This window comes from Penaeus monodon, chromosome 38 (assembly GCF_015228065.2).
Source record: "Penaeus monodon isolate SGIC_2016 chromosome 38, NSTDA_Pmon_1, whole genome shotgun sequence".
In the NCBI taxonomy this organism is placed as follows: Eukaryota; Metazoa; Arthropoda; class Malacostraca; order Decapoda; family Penaeidae; genus Penaeus; species Penaeus monodon.
In genome coordinates this window covers 1,610,809-1,620,808 of record NC_051423.1, presented here as the reverse complement: position 1 = coordinate 1,620,808, position 10,000 = coordinate 1,610,809, and the positions used below count along the sequence as shown (strand labels likewise).

The 10,000-nt window shown below is 41.6% G+C and overlaps 1 protein-coding gene across 1 annotated transcript in view; it reads left to right on the top strand.

Moving 5' to 3' along the window:
* LOC119597122 (nephrin-like) overlaps positions 1-10,000 on the top strand; it is a 155,042-nt gene that overhangs the window by 13,746 nt on the left and 131,296 nt on the right. The window contains exon 2 of the mRNA XM_037946611.1: positions 3,304-3,731. Within this exon, the coding sequence (XP_037802539.1) occupies positions 3,683-3,731 (49 nt within the window). The 5' untranslated portion in view covers positions 3,304-3,682. The remainder of the gene's footprint in view (positions 1-3,303; positions 3,732-10,000) is intronic.

Below are 10,000 nucleotides of genomic sequence, written 5' to 3'. Positions count from 1 at the left end.
TCTTTGTAGGCATGAGCATTTTTTTTTTTTTTTTTTATGAGGGGGGGTGTCGTTTCGCTGTTCCTTGGTGCGAAATGAAGGGGGGGGGCAGGGGGTCGGGGTAAAGGGGAGGGTAATAGGGGAGGGAGGAGGGAGACATTACAGAGGAGAGAAAGGGAATTGGGGAAAAAAATCACAGGAAAAATAGCGAAAAAAATAATAATTTAAAAAAAAATACAAAAAAGCAATAATAATAATAATAAAAACATGAGCTAAAAATCCTGTGATATAGAAATTACAAGAGAAAAATTCAGATATTTAAGTAGAGAAGATTTTCCGAAGAAATGAATCACAGGAGAAAGAAATGCCAGGAGACAAGAGAAGAAAATTTAGGGGAAAGAAACATCAGAGAGAAATAAAGGAGATGGAGGAAAGAGAAGGAATATTTAGACCCGAAAATGAGATGGACGAGGATTCAGGGGGATGACGTTCAACAGGAATTTTATATCCTACAAAGATTTTTTTTAATTGATGATTTTGATTAACAGATTAAAGTGAAAGAAAGAGAGAAGCATAGATAGAGAGAAAAGGGACTTATGCACATATACTTACGTCTATGCAAGATGAAAGAGAGAGAAAGAGGAGAAGAGAGACAGATAGACAGACAGAGAAAGAGAGAGAGAGAGAGAGAAGAGAGAAAGAGAGAGAGACGGAGAAGAGAGAGAGAGAGAGAGAGAGAGAGAGAGAGAGAGAGAGAGAGAGAGGGAGAGCCATACAAACAGAGAAAGAGAGAGAGACGTGGAGAAAGGAGAGAGAAAACGACAAAAAGGGGAAAGAGAGAAACAAGAAGAGAGAGAGACGATAGAAGCAAGGAGAAAAGAGAGACAGATACGGAGAGAGAAATCATGACCGGGGCAAAAAGAGAGAGAGCTGGGCGATGGGAAGTGGATGAGTCGAGAGGCCCTACAAAACAGAGAAAGTCGGATAGAGACGGACGCGGGCAGTAGGGGAAAGGGAGCAACAACGGTTGAAACCAAAACATAGATTTAATAAACAAGGCAGCCAAAGGAAAAAAATAAAAAAAAACATATCATAATTCAGAGGCAAAAAGCAATACGCTTCGGTCTCTGTAGGGAGGTTCTCGCTTTATTATTAAATTTGTTAAAGTTATCCGGTTACTATTATGCAGGGGTAAAGGGCAGCTGCGAGCCATTTAGATTTAATCAAACTCGAGTGACACAAAAAAAAAAATTATCATAAGGAAAGATTTTAATAAAAACAACTGACTTTATGTTTTATCTTCTGTTTTATCATTATTATTTGTTTATTTATATTGTTATTTCTATTATTATTGTTATCTTTTATTATTGTTGTTATTATTATTACTATTATCATTATTATTATTATTATTATTATTATTATTTTTGCTGTTGCTGCTATTATTATCATCAACATCATTATTATTATCATATAAATTATATAAATATGAATAAAAACGTTCTCATTATTACCATTACTATTGTCATCATTATTATCATAATTATTATCATTATTATTGTTATTATCATTATCATTATTATTATCATTATTATTATTATTATTATTATTATCATTACTACCATTATTATTATCATTATTATTATAATATTTTCATTATTATCATCATTATCATTATTGTTTTTTTGTTGTTGCTGTTATAATTGTCATCATCATCATCATTATTATCATATAAATGTGAATAAAAAAAAAAAGTTCTCAGCCTCGAAAATTGCAAAGTGGTGAGAGTCCTTGAACTTTGCAACACAGGCTGCACTAAATTACTTCTTGCGTATTGAAATGACAGACAGACCTCGCTTGAGCATGCCTTGATAATCGCATTGCTATTTTACTTTAATAATCGGTGGAGTATATTTTTCCCATTAAAAAAGAAAATGGCGTTTTTTTGTTTTTTGTTTTTTGTTTTTTTTGCAAATCCATTACACTTTTGTTACTTTCTGATGAACTTCTCTGTTGCGAAATTATCATCGATTTAATGATTGCAAGATGATATGCAATCTACTGGTTATTTATGATTACGATTATGATTCAGAAACGGATCTTAATTCTTGCTTCATTCCCTATAGAGAGAGAGAATACAGGATCAATTATATATATATATATATATATATATATATATATATATATATATATATATATATATATATATTTTATGTATATATACATTCATTCGTTTCATGAAAGTTCGTGGAATCGCTTTCGCCACCACCCTCCCCCCCCATGATGTTGTGGTCCTTTTGTCGCTATCGGTTATATTTGCCTTGTATCCTTATCGGCTATACCTGCCTTGTGCCCTTATCGGTTGCATTTGCCCTTCTTCTGTCGATTCTATTCGCCTTGTGTCATTATCGTTTATATGTGCCTTGTATCCTTCCGACTGCATTTGCCTTGCGCCCCTTATCGGGTACCTTTGCCATGTACCCAATTTGGTTAACATTGACCTTAAACTCTCGCCAGACGCGGTTATATCTGATTATATATCTGATTATATCTGATTCATAAAATAACATCGATAGTAATATCATAGTTATATCTGGTTATATATGATTCATAAAACGCGACGGACCTACACTCATCCGACCGAGCTGTGGTGACGTCACTCGACTGGAATGAAGCCAAGCCACACAAAATGCAATATGTGGGCTTCGTAAGGCTGTTTCGTCCTCTTGGTCGCTAGCAATTTACCTTCTCTGGTTTTGCGGAGTTGCTTGTTTGTGATGAGCGGTGTTCGTATATAAATAAAACGTGTATATGGTGTTATGTAAGTGTGGATGTGTGTGTGTGTGTTTATGTGTGGTGTTGTGTGTGTGTGTGTGTGTGTGTGTGTGTGTGCGCGGTGTGTGTGTGTGTGTGTGTGTGGTGTTGTGTGTGTGTTTTGTGTGTGTGTGTGTGTGTGTGTGTGTGTGGGGTGTGTGTGTGTGTGGTGTGGGGCGGGGGGATGTGGTATGTGTGTTGTGGGTGTGTTTACATTAAAGTGTGTTGGTGAGTGAGTGAGTAAATCTGAACGCTTTTATATAAACAATATCTTATTACCCTAACAGAGGAACACAACCATGAATAAAAAATAATAACAATAAAAAAGACAAATAGCTAAATATAGAAATAAAGATAGGCGAATAGATAAATCTTTCACAAATACACTCACACACATACACTCAAGAAATGAGTGAGGGGGACGGAGCCTACACCTTCTATCCCCCTTCCCCCTCCCCCTCCCCCTCCCCCGCACACACACACAAGGAAAATAACCAGAATTTTCTCTTTCAGAAGTGACGGTGACTTTTTTTTTACGTGGCTCTCCAAGAAGATGGATTCCTGAAAGTGACATGACGAAGTGAGCGGAAGAAAAAAACATGAGAGGAAAATAAATAACATGATCTGAAAATAGATGTTGTTTATCGATAAAGATACGAGTTGTAATGGCGGCATAAACACCGTTAGAAATAAATTAACTCGGTATTCAGGCCACAATAACGACTATTTGAGGCAAGAAAGTGTTACGACTCACCGAAGGACGACCATGTTTCTGGCAGAGGAGCGAGTTGTCTTAGACACCTGCCTCTGAGGGCCTCTTCCCCCCACCCCCCCTCTCCCCTACCCCTTACGAGCCACGACGACCTGCTACGACTCGCCACGACCTGACGCCATGCAGCTCCTCACCACCAGGCTCGTGGCGACTCTCCTGCTCTGCCAAAGTAAGTCGCTTGTACTTTCTTCAAACATTCCACGAATATGCTGCAGGTATTGTGCATTGTTCTTGCTGTTGTTATCATTCTTGTTATTGTTATTATTATTGTTGTTGTTGTTGCTGTTGTTGTTGTTTGTTGTTGTTATCATTCTTGTTATTGTTATTATTATTGTTGATTGTGTTGTTGTTTTGTTGTTATTATCTATTATTATTATTATTATTAATTATTATTATTATTATTATCATGATTATTATATATTATTATATTTATTATTGATTATTATATTATTATTATTGTATATTATTATTATTATTATATATTATTATTATTATCATTATTATTACTATTATTATTTTTTATTATTACTAAATTGTTATGTTATATTGTCTTACTACAGTATGATGTTAACATTATTATGTGTCATTATATTATTATCAATATTATTTATTTATTATCATAATCATCATTATCATTATTGTTATTATTATTCTATTATTCATTATTATATTAGATTATTCTATATATTATATATAGTATTATCAGTATATTATGTAGTATATATTATATTATTATTATTATTATAGTATATTATTTTATTATTATTATAGTATATATCATTGCTACTATTATTAATTTCATCTTTTATTTATCAATTTTCATGTTTGTTATATTGGGTTTATGATTTTATATATTGTTGTACTGATTTTAAAATTTATATCATGTCATCATTTCATTTACGTTATATGTTAATCAGATATATTTATTTTTTAAGGTTATTACATTTTTTTTATATACAAAATTGTATCATAAGTATAGAATATTTTATTATGGTCATAATAACATTAGCACATATTTAAACATTAAATTGTTATTATTATTCGCAAATCTAGAACAGAAGCCATGTAGTGTAATGTAGTAGTAGTTAGGAGTTAGAGTACGAAGTATACAATTTACGTGTTTGATAGTCATGTACTATTTTAACGTTCTTTTAAATATTTGCGTTGTTTTTTAGATTCGATATGTGTCGTTATTGTCAGGGTGCTCAAATCATCTGGCGTTTGTGCTTGTGTGTAATCAGTAAAGTTTCAAAGTCTTTTTTTTATATACAAAAAGTGTATAACATCCAACTACAGAAAATTTTCTTCCTTTTGCATAAAAGAAAAGAGAAAAAAGTTTAAACATGAAATTTATATTACCGTTTCTTCGCAAAATCTAGAATTCATGAACTGCATCTCGTGTCTGTCCAGTTCACAACGTTTAGGACCTTTGCAGTACGAACGTTTACAATTTACTGTGTTACTGATCTGGTCCCATTCTTTACCGTGGCTGTAATGTCTGCGTGTGTCTTATATTCAGATCTGTATTTATGTGCGTTGTGTGTGTGTGTGCGTCTATATGTGTGTGTATGTGTGTGTCTGCATGTTTGCATGTGTGTGTGTGTGTGTTAGATAGATAGGTAGAAAGAAAGACAATAAATAAGTAGATAGTAAATAGACATGCAGATATGAATTGTGGCAACTACTTCGTGTATAATGAAAACAGTAAACATGTCAACAACATGCTCAGCATAATTAAAATTCGTGTCTCACGCATACACTAAATCTCTCTCTCTCTCTCTCTCTCCCTCTCTCTCTCTCTCTCTCTCTCTCTCTCTCTCTCTCTCTCTCTCTTTCAACACAATCACACACAAACACACACACACACACACACACACACAACACACACACACACACACACAACAAACACGCGCGCGCGCGCTCATGCATATCCCAATTCAAATGCTGACCACCTCGCTGTACGACAACTGCCATGGCAATGACACTGCGCTGCCAGTTCACTCGTGGCACTGCTGCCTACATTGCTGTTCATCTCAACGAGGCCGGCGGCATGTTACATAATTATCTGAGCCGCATTATGCAACGGTTTCATCAGTACGCATCTTTTGCATAGGCATTGCACCATGGTACAAGTACAATGCATATGCTTTAGGGAGGAATTGCATCAAGCAACAGTTAAGCTTGCGTGTCTCTTATTTCGGCTGAATAAACTCAAACGCCTTATTACAATATCCACGGAATATTCACAGTCAGCATTCCGAAATGATGATTTTGCATAACAGTCGCAACGACTGACACGCGCCTCGATTTGGTAAGCAAATGCCTTCCCTGTGACCCAAGCACATCCGGGAGAACCAAGTGACCTGACTTACCTGAAAACGACGCTGGAAGTCGTTCCTTTCACGCCAAGGGGACTGGATATTTTCTCTCTCTCGTGCTGATGAATATATTTCTTATACGAATTGTGCGACTTGTTATGCAATCGTTAATATCTTTTGTGATAGAAATACTAGTTTGAATCCGTTGCAAAAAAAAAAGATAATAGAAAAACAAAATTGTAGACACATGAAAATAAATTTTAAATGTAGCAAATACTCGCCAACAAAGCGATACAAACATCAGCGCAACAAAGACACCAGAAAGACGCCAACACTTCACAATAGATAAAGCCATTCTGCTATGCAACTGCAGTGCAAGAGCAGCCTGCAGGCGTTCTCGTTGGGCAAAGGAAGCAGCCAATTTAAGAGAGGAATTATGGGCGGGCGACGAGCAGACCTTGTCACACCTGAGACGGAGATGCTCAGCAGCCTCCGTGGAAGCGGGAGCGAATCCGGCTGAACCAATTAGAAAAGGGGCGAAAGCGTGTGGAATCTCCATCGGGGCAAGCCGGGAGAGGCACGCGAAAGGGTCATTACGCCACAAAAGATCGTTCGGAGCGACGAGAAGCATAATGGACGAGACGAGACGCGGCCGAATGGCGGGCCCGGAAAAGTTTAATTCATACGAGCGGGGGAAAAGTTTGGCGATAAAAAGGGACCTGATAAAAGGAAGCAGAAAGGGGGGAAGAGACTGAAGGATCCGGCCGAGAGGACACGGACAATATTGTTTTATCTCTTTGCAACACGACGCAACTATCTCCCGGGCGAGTTCGTGAGCCGCCGCCGGAGCTGACACTCGGAACAGACTCCTCCTCGGGGGCCGGGGTGCGGCGCAGGGGGGGGGGGGGAGAGGGAGGGAGAAGGGGGAGGGAGGGAGGGAGGAGGGGAGAGTGAGCGAGTGAGGGAGGGGAGGGAGGTGAGAGAGAGAAATAAAGAGAGAGAGAAAGAGAGAGAATAAGAGAGAGAGAGAGAGAGAGAGAAAAAAAAGAGAGACAAAAATAGAGAGAGAGGATACAGAAAAAAAAACGAGAGAGAGAGAGAGTAAAAAAAATTGTAAGCTCGTATATACATGCATGTATAGACGCGCTCGCTCTGCTATCCTTATTAGCGACCCCCGCCCTCCACACCCCTCCCCCATCCCCCCATCCCCGTGAGAAGGTATTCTAAGCCGAGCAGGAGCCCGGCGTGGGGCGGCGCCCTCGTCGACTCCTCTCGCAGCCCCGCTAAGTAGCTTGGCTCGAGGAGGCCCTCAGGATCCGCGCTGGAATCGAGGCGCCGAGGATCTTCCCTTGAAGACCTCGCCTCAAGGACTCTCCACTTAAGCTGCTCCTCAAAGCCAGACTCTCTCGCTCGGCCTCGACGCAGATGCCTGATAAAATGTCATTTCTGGCCAGGTGGAAAGGGGGCGGGGTTGCGGGGGTGGGGGGAGGAGGGGGGAGGGGGAAGGGGGAGGAGAGGGGGAGAGGGAGGGGAGGTGGAGAGACGGAGGGAGGGGAGGTAGGGGAAAAGGGGGAGTGGGAGGGAGGTGGGGGGAAGGGGGAGAGGGAGGGGAGGTGGAGGAGAGGGGGAGAGGGAGGGTAGGTGGAGTGAAGAGGTTCAGGAGAGGTGGACAGGAGAGGAGGAGGAGGGACAAAGACGAGGAGCAGGGGAGGTAGAGGTGGAGTGAAGGGGGAAAGGAGGCAGAGAGAAGGGAGGAGGGGGACGCGGAGAGAGGGGAAGGAGGGGGGGGGTTAAGCAACGCCGGCTCTCCAAACAGACGAGGACGACCCGACTTAAAACTGTGGGACGACCCGACTTCTGGGACGATTCAATCACATGACGACCCGGACGATAATTCCCTTTGTGTTCGCTTATCTACTACTCATTTCCCTCCCTTGTTCAGTCCTCGGAACTTTAATCACTTCAATAATTTGTTTATTTTCTGCCACTCAACATCTGTGGGCCTTTTGCTTGCTTGCTTGTGTTCGGGCTGTGGGGGTGGGGGGGTGGGGGAGGGGGGTTGTGCTTGGTAGATTTGCAAGTCAAATTCCTTTGTCTCCTTTGTGGTATTGCTGTGACGCTTGTTTGTTTGACTGTTTGTTTGTTCTGTTGTTTCTAATTGTTGCGAAGTATAGTATCTGTATTATAGGTCTCTGTCATGTATCTTGAATCAGTTATTCACGGGAAGTTAATTCACTGAGGATGAAATGGAAGTATTCAGTGAGTGAGCTCTTCCTGCTGAACACAGGGACAAACGCAGTAAAATGTGCTCATAAATTAGATTGATCATTGCAACGGGGGAAAAAATCGATCATTAAACGTGTAAAAAGAAGAAAATTTGCCTCTCCTTACATACATCGCCAAAACCCCACCTCCCCAACCTCTCTTCCCCCTCCCCACCTCCCCTCCACCTCCCTCTCTCATATACACACGTAACCACTTTTCTCTTTCTTTTCTATCTATCTATCTATCTATCTATCTCTTCTCTCTATATATATATAAATATCTACTCCCTCTTTCTCACCTCCCACTTTCTCCCTCCCCCCTCTTTACTCCCTCTTTCTCCCCCACTCTTTACTCCCTCTTTCTCCCCCTCTCTTTATTCCCTCTTTCTCCCCCTCTTTACTCCCTTCCCCCCCCTCACCCCCTTATCCCATTCCCATCTTCGACGTCACTTCCGGGTTGCCGAGTGTCTCCCCCTCCCCCCCCCACCCAAAAAAAAGAAATCCATATAAAAATCGCGCTTCTTTTTTCCACTATTCTCGAAGACTTCGATTTTTCTACCCGATTTTTTTTTCTTTTTTTTTTTTTGGCAATGATTTGTTATTTTCCATTCCGCTTCTGCCTTCGCCTGTGGCCAGGAGAGGAGGTTATGGTCGTGTACGTGTGCATTTCACATTTGCATGACCTTCCTATTGTGTTAGGGATTTATGTGAGTGCCTTCCTTGATAGTGTGTGTGTGAGTGTGGGGGAGGTGTGTGGGGGGTGGGGGGGTGGGGGGGGAGGTGTGCGTGTGTGTCTGTGTGTGGAAGTGTGTGGGGGGAGGGGAGGGGGTTGGGGGTGTGTGGGGGGGGAGGGGGTGGTTGTGGTGGGTGTAGGGGTGTGGGGGGGGAATGGGCAAGTGTGTGTGGGGTGTGTGGGTTTTGGGGTGAAAAATGTCAGACTACAAGGTAATAATTGCACTGAAAATTTGTTGGAAGGGGAAAAAAAAAATTCGAATTTTTAAAAAAAAAAGGGAAAAAGCCCCCCTTTTTAAAAAACCCAAAACCCCCAAAATAAACCCTCTTCCCCCCCCCAAAAAAAACCCCCCCCCCCTTTCCCCCTAACCCCCAAATCCATTTTTTTTTTTTTTTAAAATTTTATCAAAATTTCTTTTTTAAAAAAAATAAAAAAACCCCCCCCCCCCCCCCCCCCAAAAAAAATTTTTTCCCCCCTTTTAAACCTTTTTAAAAATCCCCCCCCCAAAACCCCTTTTTTTGGGGGGGGTTTTTTTTTCCCCCCCCCCCCCAAAAAAAACCCAAGGTCCTTGGGTTTGGGGGGGGGGCCCCCCCCCAAAAAAAAAGAAAAAAAAAAAGGTTTTTTTTAGATTTGAAGATTGAAAAAGATTTTTTTTTTTTTTTTTGGGAAATTTGAATTTTTTTCGCCGGTTTTCCCCCGGAGGGGGGGTTTAGGGGCGGCGGTGAAAATTTTGAGACCCCCAGGGGGGGAAAGGGACCCCAAAAGGGGGGGGGGAGGGGGGGGGGGGTTGGGGGGGGGGGGGGGGGGGAGGGGGGGGGGGGGGTTGGAAGGGGGGGGGGGGGGGGTTTTGGTGGGGGGGGAGGGGGGGGGGGGGGGGGGGAAAGTGGGGGGGTGGGGGGGGGAGGGGGGAGAGGTGGTGGTGGGGGGGGGGAGGGGGGGGGGGGGGGTTTTAAGGGCGAAAGGTGGGTGAAGGGAAGGGGGAAGGACAGATGAACCCAAAAAAGGGGTTTAATTAAGGAATACGAATTACGGAAGAAAAAAATTGACTTTTTCAAAAGGGGTAGGGAGATTAAAAAGGATGGGGGAAAAGGCAAGGAAAAGAAGGGGGGGGGAGGGAGAGGAA